The sequence below is a fragment of the Rhinopithecus roxellana genome, chromosome 7 (genome assembly GCF_007565055.1).
Source record: "Rhinopithecus roxellana isolate Shanxi Qingling chromosome 7, ASM756505v1, whole genome shotgun sequence".
Classification (NCBI taxonomy): domain Eukaryota; kingdom Metazoa; phylum Chordata; class Mammalia; order Primates; family Cercopithecidae; genus Rhinopithecus; species Rhinopithecus roxellana.
This window is the reverse complement of record NC_044555.1, coordinates 3,221,357-3,242,197: the sequence shown is the minus strand read 5'-3', so window position 1 is coordinate 3,242,197 and position 20,841 is coordinate 3,221,357. Positions and strand designations below refer to the sequence as shown.

At 36.7% G+C, this 20,841-nt stretch overlaps 1 protein-coding gene across 3 annotated transcripts in view; it reads left to right on the top strand.

Moving 5' to 3' along the window:
• The window catches only part of DMD (dystrophin), a 2,245,117-nt gene that overhangs the window by 972,738 nt on the left and 1,251,538 nt on the right, over positions 1-20,841 (top strand). For all 3 annotated transcript variants that reach the window (XM_030933724.1, XM_030933725.1, XM_030933726.1), the window contains one exon: positions 1,301-1,473. In XM_030933724.1, coding sequence (XP_030789584.1) covers positions 1,301-1,473 — 173 coding nt within the window. The remainder of the gene's footprint in view (positions 1-1,300; positions 1,474-20,841) is intronic.

The following is a 20,841-nucleotide window of genomic DNA, read 5'->3' as shown; positions in this document are numbered from 1 at the left end:
GTCCAGAATTAGAATACTGATCCAGGTTTTTACATTACCCACCCTTCTTGTTTCTTCTGAGGTGTAGTCAGAGATCACTGGCAGGTTCACAGGAATAAGCAAGGTCAGTCTTTATTGCGGGAAAAATCTCAAACAACTGATGAGACTAATAACAGGTGTACCATAGTTCTTAAAACATAATTTTTTTTCTCTCTCCAGTCTCCCATCTTTACTAAAGACAAATCATCATAGGACTGATTTGCTTTATTATACTCGGTCTGATTATTTGTATAAAGTGCAGCAAGAATAATTATTTTTCATGTAGGCTTTTGAAATTGGCTGTGATTGAACTCTGTGATGAAGAGACACTGGAAGATTTTGAGCAGAAGAGTGATATGATCCCAATTATGTTTTGAAAGAATCTTTTCAGCTCTTGTGTGGAGAATTATCCACTAGAGGGGAAAGACTGAAGGCAAGAGGACCATTTAGATAGATATTTCTGTAATTCAGATGAGAGACAATGATAGCTTATATCAGAGCTGTAGCAAGAAAGGTAGTGAGAAGTGGTCAAATTCTGGATATGTCCTGAAAATCAAGCCAGAACAATTGTCCAGTAATTCAAATACTGGAGACTGAAAAAATTAAGGATGGCTCCAAAGTTGTCAGTCTGAGTAATTGTTAATTGAATTACTGTAATTCAATTGAAATCAGTAATTGCCATTTACTGAAATGAGGGAATCTATGGGAGGAGAAGGATTAGGAAATGCAGATCAGAATTCCGTTTGCGTCATATTAAGTTTGAAAGTCTCGTGAGACCTCCAAGTGTTGAGAAAGTACTAGCATTTGTTAGAATGGAGTTTGGAGAAGATGTCCAGGCTTGAGATACACATTTGGGTGTCATTGTCTTATACAGGATATTTAAAATTATGAGAACAAATGGGAGGGATTATGGACAGAGAAGAAAAGAAATGCAAATACTGAGTCAGAGCACTCTAAGATCAGGACGAGAAGGATCCAGCAAAGGAAACGGAGAAGCAGTGGATATAAAGGTAGAAGAAGAACCAGAAGAGGTTAGGATACAGAAGCCAAATGAAGGCAGTTAAGATGTAGGGAGTGATCCAGTCTCTCAGGATGAGGTCTATGATTTACCTATGGAATTTGAGCATGTCAAAGTCACTGGACTTCATGGTTATTAACTTTAAAAAGTCAGTAATTAAGAATTGCAACACCATTTGTTACCTTTTGGATTTATACATATTTTTTCTCTTTCTATAGACAGCTAATTCATTTTTTTACTTGTTTTAAAATTTTTATATTACAGAATATAAAAGATATTCTACAACAAAGCTCAGGTCGAATTGACATTATTCACAGCAAGAAGACAGCAGCATTGCAAAGTGCAACGCCTGTGGAAAGGGTGAAGCTACAGGAAGCTCTCTCCCAGCTTGATTTCCAATGGGAAAAAGTTAACAAAATGTACAAGGACCGACAAGGGTAGGTAACACATATATTTTGCTTGATACTTACAGAAATGATTTGTTTTCAGGGAACTGTAGAATTTATTTCAGTACCCTCCAAGGAAAAAAAGGAAAAAGAAGTATCACTGTCATTGAAAAATGGTAAGTAAAATGAGAACAAATAATGATGAACAATTCAGAAAAATGAGCTGAATTGTAGAAATTATTCAGTATTAAATTTAGCATTATGTTGAAGCATTGTATCTTCTAAAATTTCAGGTAATCGTAAATCAGATTGGGTCATTAAATTGAGGTGCTATAAACAGTTGTTCGATATAACATATTTATCTTTAGTGAAATCTGTGTCCAAAAATGTATAGGAGTTTGATACTTAGATTAACATGTTTAAAATATTGCCTATCAATGAAAAATTGATTTTCATTTATTTCTATTTTGAAAGGCAACACTTTACACTTTGCATAACCCTCCCTCACATTTTTCTTTTGCCATGGGGAATTTGTTAATTTAAAATCATGTTTCTTTCAAAGGGAATTTTTCCAGTTTTTGCCCATTCAGTGTGATATTGGCTGTGGGTTTGTCATAAATAGCTCTTATTATTTTGAGATACGTTCCATCAACACCGAATTTATTGAGCATTTTTAGCATGAAGGGCTGCTGAATTTTGTCAAAGGCCTTTTCTGCATCTATTGAGATAATCATGTGGTTTTTGTCTTTGGTTCTGTTTATATGCTGGATTATGTTTATTGATTTGCGAATGTTGAACCAGCCTTGCATCCCAGGGATGAAGCCCACTTGATCATGGTGGATAAACTTTTTGATGTGCTGCTGGATTTAGTTTGCCAGTATTTTATTGAGGATTTTTGCATGGATGTTCATCAGGGATATTGGTCTAAAATTCTCTCTTTTTGTTGTGTCTCTGCCAGGCTTTGGTATCAGGATGATGTTGGCCTCATAAAATGAGTTAGGGAGGATTCCCTCTTTTTCAATTGAATGGAATAGTTTCAGAAGGAATGGTACCAGCTCCTCCTTGTACCTCTGGTAGAATTCAGCTGTGAATCCATCTGGTCCTGGACTTTTTTTTGGTTGGTAGGCTATTAATTATTGCCTCAATTTCAGAGCCTGCTATTGGTCTATTCAGGGATTCAGCTTCTTCCTGGTTTAGTCTTGGGAGAGTGTAAGTGTCCAGGAAATTATCCATTTCTTCTAGATTTTCTAGTTGATTTGCGTAGAGGTGTTTATAGTATTCTCTGATGGTAGTTTGTATTTCTGTGGGGTCGGCACTGGCCATCAGAGAAATGCAAATCAAAACCACAATGAGATACCATCTCACACCAGTTAGAATGGCAATCATTAAAAAGTCAGGAAACAACAGGTGCTGGAGAGGATGTGGAGAAATAGGAACACTTTTACACTGTTGTTGGGATTGTAAACTAGTTCAACCATTATGGAAAACAGTATGGTGATTCCTCAAGCATCTAGAACTAGAAGTGCCATATGACCCAGCCATCCCATTACTGGGTATATACCCAAAGGATTACAAATCATGCTGCTATAAAGACACATGCACACGTATGTTTATTGCGGCACTATTCACAATAGCAAAGACTTGGAATCAACCCAAATGTCCATCTGTGACAGACTGGATTAAGAAAATGTGGCACATATACACCATGGAATACTATGCAGCCATAAAAATGGATGAGTTTGCGTCCTTTGTAGGGACATGGATGCAGCTGGAAACCATCATTCTCAGCAAACTATCACAAGAACAGAAAACCAAACACCACATGTTCTCACTCATAGATGGGAACTGAACAATGAGATCACTTGGACTCGGGAAGGGGAACATCACACACCGGGGCCTATCACGGGGAAGGGGAAGGGGGAAGGGGGAGGGGGGAGGGATTGCATTGGGAGTTATACCTGATGTAAATGACGAGTTGATGGGTGCTGACGAGTTGATGGGTGCAGCACACCAACATGGCACAAGTATACATATGTAACAAACCTGCACGTTATGCACATGTACCTTAGAACTTAAAGTATAATAAAAAAATAAAATAAAATAAAAAATAAAATCATGTTTCTTTTTATCTTAATTGAAATATTTAGCTGTTGACTTAATTGGAGGGGGTGCAGAAATTCAGTTACATTATTTAGCCTCACATCACAAGAAGTGGAATACTTTTTCTTTTACATTTTGAGATTAAAAGTAATAAAGTTATCTAACAGCTTAAAGTGATTCATTTCAAAGTTCTTTATTCTCAAGGTAGGCTTCTTAATTATTCTCAGAGGAAATCAAATCATTTGTCTAATAATTACAGGGAATCTCCATGGTATCTCTTACATCTGTCCATTTCTAACCATCTTTACTCCTATTTTAGTTCTTGGTTTACTGCATCAGGCACCTAAAGAGATTTCTAGCATTAATCTCAGTTGTCTCAAATGATTGTCTCTACTTTGTTCTCAATGATCTTTCAGTGGTCATCATTTTTCTAAAGTGTAAGAGCTTCGGTACTATAATCTCATTCCCTTGAGAATGACACCCTGACTCCTTAATTGCTTATAATTATCTGGTCAGCCTCAGTGTTTATTTCTTCCTGCCTGCCCTACAGCCAGCCCCTCCGAATTATGTTCTAGCGATATTAAATCAATTTGTGGATGCCCAAGTGTTTTGTTCTCCCTCTGACCTACCTGTTCTTCAGGTCTCACTTCAGATGTTGTCTTTTTCTAGAAATCCTAAAATGATTACTTGCTCATAACATCTGGAAACTCGGATATTGTTTCATCATTTAATGTAATATGATATCAATAAGTCATTTATGTATTTGTAAATTTTTCAGACTTGGTGGCTACCCTGTAGAATATAAGATCTGATGTGCCTACTCCTAGAACTTAACACATAGTAATCAATTTATTTACTTTTCTGCCTCCCGCACAAGCTCCTTATAGAAAAGGGCTATGTTTTATTTGTGTTATATGCTCAGGACTGATATAGTGTTGAGCACAGAGTGGGTGTTCAATGTGTCTGGACTCAAGCCTCCTCTCAGAAACCTGAGAATATTTCCCCTTTGGATAGTCTTAACAGATTTATCTCAACTTCCAGTCCAGGTGCAGTGGCTCATGTCTATAATCCCAGCCCTTTGGGAGTCCAAGGCAGGCAGATCATTTGAGGTCAGGAGTCCAAGACCAGCCTGGCCAACATAGTGAAACCCTATCTCCATTAAAAATACAAAACTTACCTGTGCATGGTGGCATGCGCTTGTAGTGCCAGCTACTTGGGAGGCTGAGGCAGGAGAATCCCTTGAACCCAGGAGGCAGAGGCTGCAGTGAGCCAAAATCTGCCACTGCATTCCAACCTGGGTGACAGAGCAAGGCTCTGTCTCAAACAAAACAAAACAAAAAACAAAAACAAAACAGCAACAAAAAAAGAGAGATTTATCTCAACTTCCTTGAAAATAGCTGGTCCCACAGTATCCAAAGCCAGACTTGATAAAGGAAAAGAAATTCAGCCACTCTGTGTATATGCTACAAATACAAACTTAAACTTATAATATGGTGGCTCATGCCTGTAATCCCAGTGCTTTGGGAGGCTGAGGCAGGAGGATCCCCTGAGCCCAGGAATTCAAGGCTACCATGAGCCATGATGGTGCCACTGTACTCCAGCCTGAATAACAGACTGTCTCTAAAATAAACAAATAAAAATATTTAAATAAACTTCTATTGCCGCCATGGTGTACTTTCTCCCAGCATTTCACATTGAGTCATTATGAGGCTCTGCAGGCTACTCCAGTAATGTCAGTTTCATTACCATCTTTTGGGACGTTCATTCCACTGTTGGGAAGTTCTTCCCCCTCTGGTTTATCTTCTTATAGTCAGTGTTTTCTCCAAGCATTCTAGGCCACCCACACCATCCCCTAAGGACCTTTGAGGCTTCTTGGGTGGCTAGTGATTACTGTGCTTCTGTACACACCTACCAGTTTTGCACTAAAGTAGAAATAACGCTTTCTGCTTTTTGAGGTTTCTCCTCCACTTTAATTATAAGTAATTTTTGGCAAATGATCCAGGTATTCACTTCTCACTGGGTCATATGGACCTTTCCCTTTCAGTTTACCTTCACCTTAGACTTAAAAATAAACAGAAACACCAATGTCATTCCACAGAGAGGGTAGCTACAATCGCACCCCAACTCTGAGAATTTTTCTGGTTTTGACAAAGGATAGAGTTTCTCTAACCCCAGTAGATTCACCCTTTCCTTATCCAGAGGTTGAAATTGTACTTCCATTGATACTCTATAGGGATTGGTCAGGAGCTGTTAAATTTCCTATGACTTTTAGTAAAATCTCAGATAAAAACTGTCTTAAGTAATTGCTTATGAGCACAGGCTGTAGAGTTCCAACCTGTTTTGGAATTCTGACTTTGCTGCTGACTCTCTATGTGCCCTTGAGCAAGTTTCTTAAATCTTCTGCTCCATACATTTCTTATGTATAAAATAGGATAAGAATAGTGTCTATGTCACAGGGTTGTTATGAGGATTATCTGACACAATATATATGGAGAACTTAGTGGATTGCTTAAACACAATAATGGCTCAGTTAAGGTTAGCAATTTTGATGATGAAAATGGTGATCTTATGGCTCTGATAGTCATGACATCTGTCAATTCATTCTGAAACGCTTTCAAATTTCCCTGAGAACTACAGAGAGAAGAATTAAACTCAGTCCCCACTTTGAAGAGCTTCACAGTCTTGGAGAGAAAATGGACAACCAGCCAGTACAATAAGGGTTGATAGATTGGAGCTATACAAGAGGGCAAGAAAAAGATCCCTGGAGAATGGAATGAAAACATCTTACTAATAATTAGCAATAAATCAAGGTCTATAGACCATTCAAGGTTCTGAGTTGCAACTAACAGAAAGTGACTCTAGTTACTTTAGGTAGAATTATATAAATTACTAGAAGGATATCAGATACCTCATGGAATCAATAGGAAAGCCTGAGAGCTAGGTTTAGCAATGAACAGAAAGTATAAAAGAAGAGCAGGCTAGGCATCCAGAATATATCCAGTATCAAGCTATGAGGTAAATCTGAATTATTTTGCTGTCATGCCAGAGTCCACTGCTTTACCAGGAGCACCATTGCATTGGACATTGCTTGCTATCATCACTGCCAAAGAAAAGTATCTAAAGTATTTTTTCTTGTTGTATGTGACTCATTCCACAATTAGGGTCTCTGGCAGAAGCATCTGATAAATTAGAGGATGGATTTTTTTCTGTAAAGGGGCAGTTAGTAGATATTTTTGTCCCCGCAGGTCATGTAGTCTCTGTCACAACTACACAACTCTGCTGTTTTAGGGTGAAAGAAACCATATATAATATATAAATGGATAGACATGTTGTGTTCAAAGAAAACTTTATTTACCAAGACAGATGGCAGGCTGGATTTTGCCGATGGGCCATAAATTGATGACTGCTGTTATAAGACAGGTTTAGGCCACAGAACTAGGTTCTTATTGCCAGAAGTCAGGGAAAATAAATAGCTGAATGTGTTCTTCATTGTAGTGGCAGTGAACGCCTTGTGTCCTAGTAAGTCCCATACAATGGTAGATTCTTGAATCCTTGGAGAGATTTAGAAGCTATGCATTCATAAATATACAAATGTTCAGTACAGCCTTCATGTGGTGTTGTCAACAAAAATCTGCTGAATTTTTTAGTAAGCCAACTTGGGTTTAAGTCAAAATAAATTTGAGCTAGTAAGAAGGGCTATATTGGTATTTTTCTTATATGGTACATGTATGGTCCTATTAGCTATGACTGCAATAATGCTGTGGTACAAATCACCCTAGAACTTGCTGACTGAAAACAAAAGGCATTTCTGGCTGTTTAGGTTACTTGTACCTTGACTGACTCAGCTGGTCTTGGCCAGGAAGCTCTGCTTCAAGATGTGGATTAGCTTGAGATAGGCTCTTTGATGCATGTTGGATTAAGGTCTGCTATATATGTCTTTGCTCTGGACCGAAGATGAAGAGTTAGTGACATATTTTCATGACAAGTCACCAAAGTATAAACCTAACCTCCCAAGAACACTCATGGCCTATGCTCCTGTGAAGTTCACTGACATTTGATTGGCCAAAGCAAGTTACATTGACAAATCTGACATCAATAGAATGAGAAAGTAGACTCTTCCTACAATGGAAGGGGGAGAGATGTTAATGTTAATATTTGCTGAACCATAATTCAAATGATTAGAGATAGTTAGTAATTTATAACAGGATTGTTTTACAGCTAGAAAATGCCTTAGTGGTTTTGCCCTGCTTCATTATTTTACAAGGGGGAAAACTATATTTTATGTTGTGTGACTTGCCTAAGCACATACTAAATAGTACATCTGCGTGTTTCTCTTTCACCAAAATATTTAGGTCCAATAAGTTTGCGTATTTTACTCAAAATAAGTTACAAGAAAATGCATGCATTAGATTCTCAGCATTCCCAAGCATAAGTTCTGAGACCATCATTAAACATCAAATTCATGAATGTTATAACTGCAAAACTCATCTCTATTAAATGTCATAAAGTAAAACAGACATTACTCTTTAGATGAGAATAGGAAGATATTTAAAAAGTCAGACTAATTTATGACTACTCATTCATTATCTAACATACCTGCTTCCATACATTGTCTTCAGCAAATAGAATTTCAGCATGTATCTCAACAAGTTACACATCATCAAAGTATTAAAAGCCTTATTTTCATGGACATTCTGATTGTTCACAAACAGTCAACACAGTCAACAGTAAATCCACAAGCGCCATCAACATATGGATAGATATGCCTGTATGTAAGATTACTAGTTAATTTTTTGGGAAATTAATATTACTGCTAAATTCAGTTTTCATTAATTTTCGCATAACTAACTGCTTATAAAATATACCTATAGGAAACATGTAAAAACAAAGAATTTGCATAACATCTGTCTAGGATTAGAGAAACAAAGCTCTTCTTTCAACAAACACTTAAGAAGGGACCACTAAATGCCAGATGCTATACTCTGGTGTCCTTAGTTTCTATCTGATACCATCTTTACTATCCTGCAAGCCATTAGTGAATGTTTCCCACTTTTAGAAAATGACTTCCCAAAGACTAAGAGGATAGAACCGTTCAAATGGTATCATCAAAATGAAAGCAGTTTCTAGACTACAAATTGCTGTACAGCCATAAGATGGCATTATTGTGTTACAACAAGGTCCCTGTCAAGAAAGTAATGCTTTAAAATCAGTATTTCCTTCTTGGCATTCTACTTAGTCAGATATGTCAGGTTGACTTACCCACCCATATAAGTAGTTAAATTCAAGATGGTTCTGATCTTAAGATATGATGTAAAATAGACATGAGAGTAGGAGTATTTATTTCTATATTATTACAGTTCTATAGCAAAAAAGAAACCTCTAAAAAAATTAGAGAAAGCAATATAAGGGCATTTAATTAATCAAATGCTCATAATATTTCATAAAATAAATGAAATGTTGAAAAATAAAATATGAACAGTGTTGTATAAAATAAGTCAGAAATAAGAAAATACTTACTGTATACATCTATCATATGAAACTAAGAAATAGGCACTTTGGAGTTTAGAGATCACAACTTTGTGAGTTGTGGTTAACAAGGGCTGAAGCAGGCTTCTAGGAACTGGGTAATGTTTTGTTTCTTGATCTGGATGCTACTTGCATTGATGTGTTTCCTTTAGGAAAGTTTATGGAACCATACATTTGTGATGTGTAAATATTTCTGTGTGAGTGATGGACTGGACTAAAATTTATACTTACATTTTAAAAATAATAAATATGTACTTTAAGCACAGGAGGGACATAAATCATTTAAAGAAGGTAGAGCTTTAGGAAAAGCATACTACATTGTTCTATTTTTGCTATTTCACCATGGACCCCTGATCATTTTATAATTGGCCAGTACAGCCTGTCAAATATGTGGGCACTGCTGCTTTAGAGAAAGTATTTTCCAAATTTATCACCACCATTCTGGAATCACAGTTCCACAGGTCATTAGAATGCTGAGGGTGGGACAGTTGGAAGCTGTTTCCCCAGGGATTTCTCCATTGTTCAGTTCTCATAGCACTAAGCCTGCCGCATTAAAGCACTCACAGGCTCTGGCTGCCATGTGTGCTACATGAAGAAAAATGAGACAATGAAATAAATGAAAGGAGAGAAAACAGGAGTAGAAACCAAATAAATCAGATTTGAAGAGAAAGTCTCTAATCATCTCTGTATTCAGACAGTAGGGAATGAGCATGCAATTCTGCAAGCCCATTCCTCATGCAAGTTTCTGATAAGAATTTGCTATCTCAGTTGTAATCTTTCTACTGAGACATTCAATAAATATTTTTCTTTCATGTCAATGTAAGGAAATAACCTCACTTTACCCATATAAGGAAATAATAGTATAGTAATCCTCACGTTATCACCATACAATTTTATCTTTTAAAGTGGAAGCTAGAGGGACAGATGCATAATCTGGGAGCTTTTCCAGAATTGTTTGTTCCTAAATGAGACATTCAGCTATAGCAGCATTAGCAGCCTCTTCTATTTGTCACAATGCCATATGTAGTTGGGAAGATACATGATAAGCACATACAGGATGCTGACAACTCAGGAAGGATTATCATTGCAGTCTTAGCATTAATCTCTACCATATTTGAAGATTTTTATGCAAGACTGGATCTTCATTCCACAAGCCGGGTATAGGTATATGTGCCAACACAAAATTCTTACTGTTGGTTTCTGGGCTTGGTAGAATTAGGAAGTAAGGGGTAAAAAATAAGCATGTCCTGAACTTAAGAAAGTTGTTCATATCCTATTCCATAGCCATTTTTTTACTTACTGGAAGAAACGAAACCCATGGATTCAGTCATGGGGACAATGCAGAGGAAGATACAGCAGACTGATGGAGAAGTACAAATTTCCATTTATGTTCCACTTTTCAAAACTTTTTCTTTAAATGTTATTTTTAACATTTGTGGGTACATAGTATATATTTATATATGTACATAGTATATATACATGTGGGTACATAGTATTATATATTTACTATGTATAGATACGTAAATATATCTATACATAGTGAGTGTGTGTGTATATATATATATATGGGGTACATGAGAAGTTTTGATACAGGCATGCAAGTATCATGGAAAATGGGGTGTTCATCTCCTCAAGCAATTATTCTTTGTGTTACAAACAGTAAAATTGTATTTTTTTTTTGTTATTTAAAAATGTACAATTTAATTATTTTGACTATAGTCACCCTGTTGTGCTAGCAAATACTAGGTGTTGTTCATTCTTTCTATTTTTTGTACCGATTAACCATTTCAACCTCCTCCTCAACCCCTTACTACCCTTCACAGCCTCTGGTAACCATCCTTCTACCCTCTATCTCCATGTGTTCAATTGTTTTGATTTTTACCTCCCACAAATAAGTGAGAACGTGTGATGTTTGTCTTTCTGTGCCTGCCTTACTTCATTTAACACAATGACCTCCAGTTCAATCCATGATGTTGCAAATGACAGGATCTCATTCTTTTTATGGCTGAATAGTACTCCACTATGTATATGTATCATATTTTCTTTGTCCATTCATCTGTTGATGGAGCCTTAGGTTGCTTCCAAATCTTGGCTATTATGAACAGTGCTTCAACAAATGTGGGAGTACAGATATCGCTTTGATATACTGATTTGCTTTCTTTTGGCTACATACCCAGCAGTGGGATTGCTGGATCATATAGTAACCCTATTTTTAGTTTTTTGAGGAACCTCCAAACTCTTCTCCATTTTGGTTGTACTAATTTACATTCCTACCAACAGTGTACAGGAGTCCCCTTTTCTTCACACTCTCTCCAGCATTCGTAACTGCCTGTCTTTTGGATACAAGTCATTTTAACTGGGGCGAGAGAATATCCCATTGTAGTTTTGCTTTGCATTTCTCTGATGATCAGTGATGCTGAGCATATTTTCATACACCTGTTTGCCATTTGTGTGTCTTCTTTTGAGAAATACCTATTCAAATCTTTTGTATATTTTCTGATCTAATTATTAGACTTTTTCCTATAGAGTTTAACTCCTCATATATTCTGGTTATTAATCCCTTGTCAGATGGGTAATTTGCAAATATTTTCTCCCTTTCTGTTGCTTGTCTCTTCACTTTATTGATTGTTTCACTGTGCAGAAGCTTTTTAACTTGATGTGATCCCATTTGTCTATTTTTGCTTTTTTTGTCTGTGCTTGTAGGATATTACTTAAAATTTGTTTTACTCAGACAAATGTCCTGGAGAGTTTCTCCAATGTTTCCTTGTAGTAGTTTCATAGTTTGAGGTCTTAGATTTTAGTCTTTAATCCATTTTGATTTGACTTTTGTATACGCCAAGAGATAGGGGTCCAGTTTCATTCTTCTGCATGGGGATATACAGTTTTCCCTGTTCCATTTATTGAATAAACTGTCCTTTCTTCAATGTGCGTTTTTGGAAACCTTGTCAAAAATAAGGTCACTGTACATATATATTCTGGGTCTTTTGTGGTTCCATATAAATTTTAGAATTGGTTTTACTATTTCTGTGAAGAATTCCATTAGTATTTTGATAGGGATTGCATTGATTCTGTAGATTGCTTTGGGTAGTGTGGACTTTTTAAAAATATTGGTTCTTCCAATCCATAAGCATGTAATACAATGATATTTTGTGTATCCTCTTCAATTTCTTTTATTAGTGTTTCATAGTTTTCATTGTAGAGATCTTTCACTTAATTGGTTAAGTAAATGCCTAGGTATTTCGTTTTATTTGTGGCTATTGTAAATGGAAAATTACTTTTTTATATCTTATTCAGATCAGGTTGTTCACTGTTGGCATATAGAAACGCTACTCATTTTTGTATGTTGATCTTGTATCCTGCAACTTTACTGAATTTATTTATTGGTTCTAATCGTTTTTTGGTGGAGTCCTTAGCCTTTTCCAAATATAAGATCTTAGCCTCAGCAAACAAGGATCATTTGACTTCTTCCTTTCCAATTTGGATACTCTCTGATCTGTTTCTTTGTCTTGTCTAATTGCTCTATCTAGGACTTACAGTACCATGTTGAATAACAGTGGTGAAAGTGGCATTCTTGTCATGTTTCAGATCTTAGAGGAAAGGCTTTCAGTTTTTCCCCATTCAGAATGATACTAGCTGTGGGTCTGTCATATATGGCTTTTATTATGTTAAGGTATGTTCCTTTTATACCCAGAGTTTTGAGACTTTTTATCATTAAAGCAATGTTGAAGTTTAATCAAAAGCTTTTCCAGCATCAATTGAAATGACCATATGGCTTTGTCCTTCAATTTTGTTGATAGGATGTATCACATTGATTGATTTGCATATGTTGAACCATGGTTGTATCTCTGGGATAAATCCCACTTGCTCATGATGAATGGTCTTTCTAATGTATTGTTCAATTCAGTTTGCTACTATTTTTTGAGGAATTTTGCATCAATATTCATCACATACTATCCTGTAGTTTTCTTTATTTGATACGTCTTTTTCTGGTGTTGGGGTCAGGGTAATACTGGCCTCATAGAATGAACTAGGAAGTATTCCCTCGTCCTCTATTTATTTTGGAATAGTCTGTGTAGGATTGGTATGAGTTCTTTTTAAAATGTTTGGTAGAATTCAGCAATGCAGCCATCGGGTTCCAAGCTTTTCTTTACTGGGAGACTTTACTAAGGCTTCTCTTGTGTTACTCGTTACTGGGCCGTTCAGGTTTTGGATTTCTTTATGGTTTAATCTTGGTAGATTGTACGTGTCTAGGAATTTATCCATTACCTCTAGATTTTTCAGTTTGTTGGCATATAGTTGCTCATAGTAGCCACTAATGAGCCTTTGAATTTATCTGGTGTTGCGGGAAGTCAGGGACCCCGAACAGAGGGACCAGCTGAAGCCATGGCAGAAGAACATAAATTGTGAAGATTTCATGGACATTTATTAGTTCCCCAAATTAATACTTTTATAATTTCTTACACCTGTCTTTATTGCAGTCTCTGAACATAAATTGTGAAGATTTCATGGACACTTATCACTTCCCCAAGTCAATACTCTTGTGATTTCCTATGCCTGTCTTTACTTTAATCTCTTAATCCCATCATCTTCGTAAGCTAAGGAGGATGTATGTCGCCTCAGGACCCTGTGATGATCGCATTAACTGCACAAGTTGTTTGTAGAGCACGTGTGTCTGAACAATATGAAATCTGGGCACCTTGAAAAAAGAACAGGGTAACAGCAGTGTTCAGGAAACAAGAGAGATAACCTTAAACTCTGACTGCTGGTGAGCTGGGAGGAGCAGAGCCGTATTTCTCTTCTTTCAAAAGCAAATAGGATAAATATCACTGATTTCTTTTTCTCAGCAAGGAACATCCCTGAGAAAGAGAATGTGCCCCTGAGGGTAGGCCTCTAAACGGCCCCCTTGGGGGCAGCTGTCTTTTATGGTCAAAGCCAAAGGGGTGAAATAAACCCCGGTCTCCCGTAGTGCTCCCAGGCTTATTAGGACGAAGAAATTCCCGCCTAATAAATTTTGGTCATACAGGTTGTCTGCTCTCAAACCCTGTCTCCTGATAAGATGTTATCAATGACAATGCATGCCCGAAACTTCATTAGCAATTTTAATTTTGCCCCGTCCTATGGTCCTGTGATCTCGCCCTGCCTCCATTTGCTTTGTGATATTTTATTACCTTGTGAAGCATGTGATCTCTGTGACCCACACCCTATTCACACACTCCCTCCCCTTTTGAAAATCGCTAATAAAAACTTGCTGGTTTACGGCTCAGGGGCATCATGGAACCTGCTGACATGTGATGTCTCCCCCAGACACCCAGCTTTGAAATTTCTCTCTTTTGTACTCTTTCCCTTTGTTTCTCAACCAGCCGACACTTAGGGAAATAGAAAAGAACCCACGTTAACGATCGGGGGCAGGTTGCCTCAATAAACTGGTATTAATTGTAATATCTCCTTTCTCATTTCTGATTTTATTTATTTGGGTCTTCTCCCTTTTTTCTTCATTAGTCTGGCTAAAGATTTGTCAATTTTGTTTACCTTTTCAATAAACCGACTTGTCATTTTTTTGACTTTTTATATGTTTTCTTTACTACAAAGTCATTTATTTCTCCTCTGATCTTTATTATTTCTTTCTTCTACTAATTTTGGGTTTGATTTTCTCTTGCTTGTCTAGGTATTTAAGATGCATTGTTAGGTGATTTATGTGAAGTTTTTTTCTTTGTTGATGTAGACACCTACAGCTATAAATTTCCCTCTTAGTACTACTTTTGCTGTATCCCATAGGTTTTGGTATGTGGTGTTTCTTTCATTTTTTTAAAGACATTTTTCAATTTTCTTCTTAATTTCTTCATAGACCCAGTGGTCATTTAGTAGCATATTGTTTAACTTCCGTGTGTTTGTATTGCTTCCAAAATTCCTTGTTGTTGATTTCTAGTCTTATTCCATTGTGTTAGAGAACATGCTTGATATTATTTCATTTTTATTGAATTTTTAAGACTTGTTTTGTGACCTACTATGTGGTCTATCTTTGACAATAATCTGTGTGCTGAGGAGAAGAATGTATATTCTATAGTCATTGAATTAAATGTTCTGTAAATATCTATTAGGTCAATTTATTCTATAGTATAAATTAAGTTCAATGTTACTTTGGTTGAGCTTGTATCTGGGAGATCTGCCTAATGCTGCAAGTGGGGGTGTTGAAGGCTCCAGCTGTTATTGTATTGAGGCCTATCTCTCTCCTGAGCTCTAATAATATTTGCTTTATATATCTGGGTACTCCAGTGTTGAGTGCATACATATTTATAATAGTTACATCCTACTATAGCTGCTGGATTGACCCTTTTGTCATTATATAATGACCTTCTTTATCTCTTCTTACAGTTTTTGTCCTGTTGTCAATATTTTTGTCCTGATATCAGTGTTTTTGTCTGATATAAGTATAGCTACTCCTGCTCTTTTTGGGTTTCCATTGGCATGGAATATCTTTTTCCATCCCTTTATTTCCAGTCTATGTGTATCTTTATAGATGAAGAGTTCTTCTTGTGGTCAACACAAAATTGGGTCTTATTTTTCCATCCATTCAGACACTGTATCTGTTTTTTCTTTCCTTTCCTTTCCTTTTCTTTTCTTTCTTTCTCTCTTTTCTTTTCTTTCTTTGTTTTTTTTTTTTTTTTCTTGAGACAGCATCTCACTCTGTTGCCCAGGCTGGAGTGCAGTGGCAGGATCTCAGTTCACTGCAACCTCTGCCTCCTGGGTTCAAGAGATTATTGTGCCTTAGCCACCCAAGTAGCTGACATTACAGTCACCCACCATCATGCATGGCTAATTTTTGTATTTTTAGTAGAGATGGGGTTTCATCATGTTGGCCAGGCTGGTCTCGACTCCTGACCTCGAGAAGTCACAAGTCACCCACCCACTTCAGCCTCCCAAAGTGCTAGGATTACAGATATGAGCCACCATGCCTGGTCGAGACACTGTATCTCTTTTGATTGGAGAGTGTTGTCCAGGATCTGAGCCTAGAAAGGGGTCCTCACAACTCTGTCCAGTGCCCTATCCTACTGTGACTAAGCTGGTATCCAAGATGCAAGACAAAATCCTCTTTACTTTTCACTCTCCTCTCCTTAAGTAAAAGTAAGGAGTCACTTTTGTTACTGTGGCCTGCATTGCTTGGCGTGGGGGAGGAATGGTGCAAGCACTCGCTTAGCCCTGCCAGCTGGTGTCTCCCTAGATCACATGCCACCCTAGTCCTCTAGCTCTTAGCCCGGGCTATGACTAGGAGTTACTTAGGAATTGCTGTTCGTGTGTTCCAGACTGCCTCTCAAGTTTTCCTGGGACCCCAGAGCACTTTGGCCCACAACGGTGAGGCTTGCCAAGAAACTCGAGTTCTGACTGCTGGGATGGGCAATTCCCTTCTGGCTGGGGCTGGTTCAAATATTCCCTCTGTGCACAGGCACTAGCTGAGCCCAGCATGACTTTTTCTCTACTGTGACAGCACAGCACTTAGTTCAATGTAAAGTTCCCCAGTAGCTGTATTGTCCCAAAAGTACAAAGATTCCATCTCTGCACTGTACATCCAGTGCTGGGTGATTGGGAAGGGGTGGTGTTGGCAATTCGGGACTGTCTCTCCTGCCTTTTCTCAATGCCTGTTTTAGCAAGATGAAGTTAAAACCAGGTACAGTTTAATTAGATCCCATTTGTCAATTTTGGCTTTTGCTGCCGTTGCTTTTGGTGTTTTAGACATGAAGTCCTTGCCCATGCCTATGTCCTGAATGGTACTACCTAGGCACATATACACCATGGAATATTATGCAGCCATAAAAAAGGATGAGTTTGCGTCCTTTGTAGGGACATGGATGCAGCTGGAAACCATCATTCTTAGCAAACTATCACAAGAACAGAAAACCAAACACCGGATGTTCTCACTCATAGGTGGGAACTGAACAATGAGATCACTTGGACTCGGGAAGGAGAACATCACACACCGGGGCCTATCATGGGGGGGGAGTGGGGAGGGATTGCATTGGGAGTTATACCTGATATAAATGATGAATTGAGGGGTGCTGACGAGTTGATGGGTGCAGCACACCAACATGGCACAAGTATGCATATATAACAAACCTGCACGTTATGCACATGTACCCTAGAACTTAAAGTATAATTAAAAAAAAAAAAAAAACCAGGTACGGTGATTGCTTACCAGGTTTTTGGTTCTGGTGACAGTGCTTTTCTGTGTGCACATAGTTGTTAAAATGTGATGTTTCAGTGAGGGAGATGAATTGTATAGGCTTCTATTCTGCCATCTTGAACCACCTTGTCCCACTTTTTTGAATTGTTGAAACCATGGTTTATGGGGAAAGGTTCTGTTTTGGTTTTTACCCTAAAGATCTTCTTTGAAAACCATGATTTACTAAGTAACTAGTTTGATATAATTCATTTTTAAAATTTAGCTATCTATGAATAGAAAAGGATGAATAAGTTATTCCCTTAGATACAGCAATCAACATTATTATAAACTGACACACCAAGACACTTACCAGTTCACCTAAACACTGAAATTATTTAAAAATTTATTTTTAAACTCTAAGTTTTTCTCGATTTAAGTATCTTGTTCACTATATGCTCTCCTACTTATGTCTACAGTGTTTGGTCTGATTTATTTTATTGGTTGTTGAATGTCAGAAACCACATTAATTTTGCTTGTATATATAATGTCCAGTAGAGTGCACACTGGTAATCAATACTACTTGATGATGATAATGGCGATGAACACTATAATTTGATAACATCAACTTGGCATATATGCCAGAAATAAACCATCATAAACTTCAAGAAAACAAGTCTCATTAATCTGTCATTTATTATAATCTCCCTCCATCAATTGTAGCCTCTATATACTGTCTTTTTTGCCATATCTAAGTTTCTTCTTGTGTATTTCAGATTAGAGCTTGCCTCCTCCCACACACTATCTTCCATTTCATGCTGCTCTGTTCAAGTGTTTATGTTTCTGCTGAAGGCTGTATAATCTAAGATAATCCCTAGCTATTGTCAATGTCATTCACTGGCCAGTCATTGCATTTTGCATACCACTGAGAGAGTGATTGTGAGCCAAATAGAGGAGCTTTTGTTTCCACCCAGCAGCCCAAAATGAATTGTATGATTTGACTGTTGATGCCAATTACATGGAAGTTTTACTACCAGAGGCAAAGCTTTAAACTGCAAAAGATTAACCCCATTTAGTTGGTGTCTTGAGGTATTTAGTGTATATTGGACTATCAAAGGGTCTCCTTACAACAAACCAATTATCAATGAGTAATATTCTTATCTTATTGTGACTTCTTGAAACTCTTTAAAACATGAACCATTCAGCACAGTATACCATCTAAATTAGATATCTAAACTAGCCTTGATTTACATTTCCTTGTTTAGTTTTAAATATACTTTCTTCTGAATTCTTAGTTGTTAACAGCAGGTGGTGAAAGAATTTAAAGAAGAAATTCTGTTATATTTATTAAGTGAAAGAGCTTTTTGAAATGCATTAAATGGAAGTTTGTTTCTGCCCATCAGCTTATCTTCTGCATATTCCTGTTTATAGTTCAAAGCACTTAAGAGTTGCAGAGTGATTTGCTTTTTATGATCACCACTTCATCCAGGATCATTTGCTTTGTATCTTTAACATTTTCAGATTCTTATAAATCTTCACAGTTCACTTAGAGGTTAGTTTAAAACTTGCTTCAGATAAGAAATTGACTAGATATAAAATTCACATAATCTCAGAGATAGCCACAGATCAATATCCCCAGTCTGTTTCTCAAAGTAATTGAACATTTTTGTTTCCCAGGATAGTTGTATACAAGCATTTTCATCCTCAACATAGATGATTCTAGTTCTTCAGTATATGAGGGGACTATATTTGCTTGCTTGTTATCTAAATAAACATTTTTGTTATTGTCAAAGGAAAAAGACTCTAATATAGAAAAAAATTTGTGTCCATAGGACTAGCCTCATTTTGGAGGCTAATATTAATATTTGACTTTATTCATTGTGTATTTATTGGTTTTGTCATGTCACAAATTTCCCTTCTCTAAATATGCATTTTTTCTCTACCTGGAAGAGATGAGTTTTAAAAGAAATTACTGTAAAATAAAACTGTGCTGAATGTAGTTTTCCCAGAAACTCTCTTTATTTTATCAATTATAATTTGCTTTGGCTAACTGTTACAGAAGCTCAAGGTAGCAATAACTTAAATAAAAGAGAAGCATATTTCTTTCTCGTGAAAAACCCTGGAGGTTTGCAGCCAAGGCAGATATGTTGGCCCCACTCATTTCTGTTTTCTACCAAGTTATCTTTATGTGGTGGAATTTCATCCACATGTTGCAAGATGGAGCTCTCACCACATCCACATTCCAAGAAGGATGTAAGAAGGCCACAAGAAGGGGCAAAGGGTGCATACCAATTGTCTTTTAGGAAAATTTCCTGGGAGCTACCATGTTATATTTCCATTTATATTTCATTGGCCAGAAGTTAGTCACATGGCCACATCTAAGCTGCAAGTGGGACTGAGAAATGTTGTGTTTATTTCACATGTGCTCTGCTAAAATCACTCATGAAAAAAAAAAAAAAAAGAATACTGGAAGAGAACTAACAGTCTTCATCATGTATATTTAAAAAGAGTGTATATTCTTTTTCTTTCTTTCTTTCTTTCTTTCTTTCTTTCTTTCTTTCTTTCTTTCTTTCTTTCTTTCTTTCTTTTTTTTTTTTTTTTTTGAGTGAGAAGGTTGCTGGGGCTGGTCTCAAACTCCCTACAGTTGCGCACCACTGCACCTGGCTCCTGTTTTGTTTTGTTTTATTTTGTTTTGTTTTGTTTTGTTTTGTTTTGTTTTGTCTAAGGAGCCGTAAGAAGAATGTAAAAAGGGCAATTTTGTCTTTGGTTAACCCTTCCCCTGTTTTTTTTCATAATTTTATGAACTCTGATTCAGCCTGCATCTTACTGTGGCTTACTAAATTCTGCCAATATAAAAGTAGAAGTTTTCATCATTTCCCTAGGTACCTACTTTTCTGTTTCTCCATATTCTCAAAGTAATTTCTCATTCATCAACTTTTGTCTGACTTAGATTTAAGCTACTGCTTAGGAAATGTGAGAAATGGAGAATTTGGTTGTCATAGTGCTCCTACTTACAGGCCTAATGCTTTCCTAAATTTTACTGAAGTTAGATCCTAAGTTATATTAGTTATATAAAGTTAATTAGTAAATTTTGCTTACTAATTCACTGACTAACCACTATAAAACAAGGATCTAAGTTTTAAGCTAAAATTATGACAGTCTACCGAATTTTCAAGATGTTACTTTTTCTGGACATGCAAGATAGACCTCGCATAAGATAAAAGAGCTTATTTTTAGGCACACCTATGTGCCAGGCATGGGTTCAGAGCCCTAGATATATCATTTCATTCTCAAGAGAACCTTATTTTGGCGATGAATAAGTTGAGTTTTAGAATAAATAATTTTCTTAAGCTCACATGTGAATTATGTGCCAGAGTCTATGTCTTGACCCCAGTTATGAATTATTTTCCGCTACATAGCCTGCCTCCATGGCATTTCACATAGAATTTCTTATGCTCAAGGATTATGTTCTTCCTTCCAGATGTATAGATATCAGTAGAAACAACACAAATATATATAATGACTTTTTAAACTCTCATGTACAAAACCAAAGTACTTTAAAAATATGTTTAAATTTTTGAATGTGATATCTTTATGTTCAAGATCAGTAGCAGAAATGGATTGTCACTGATTGCAATATG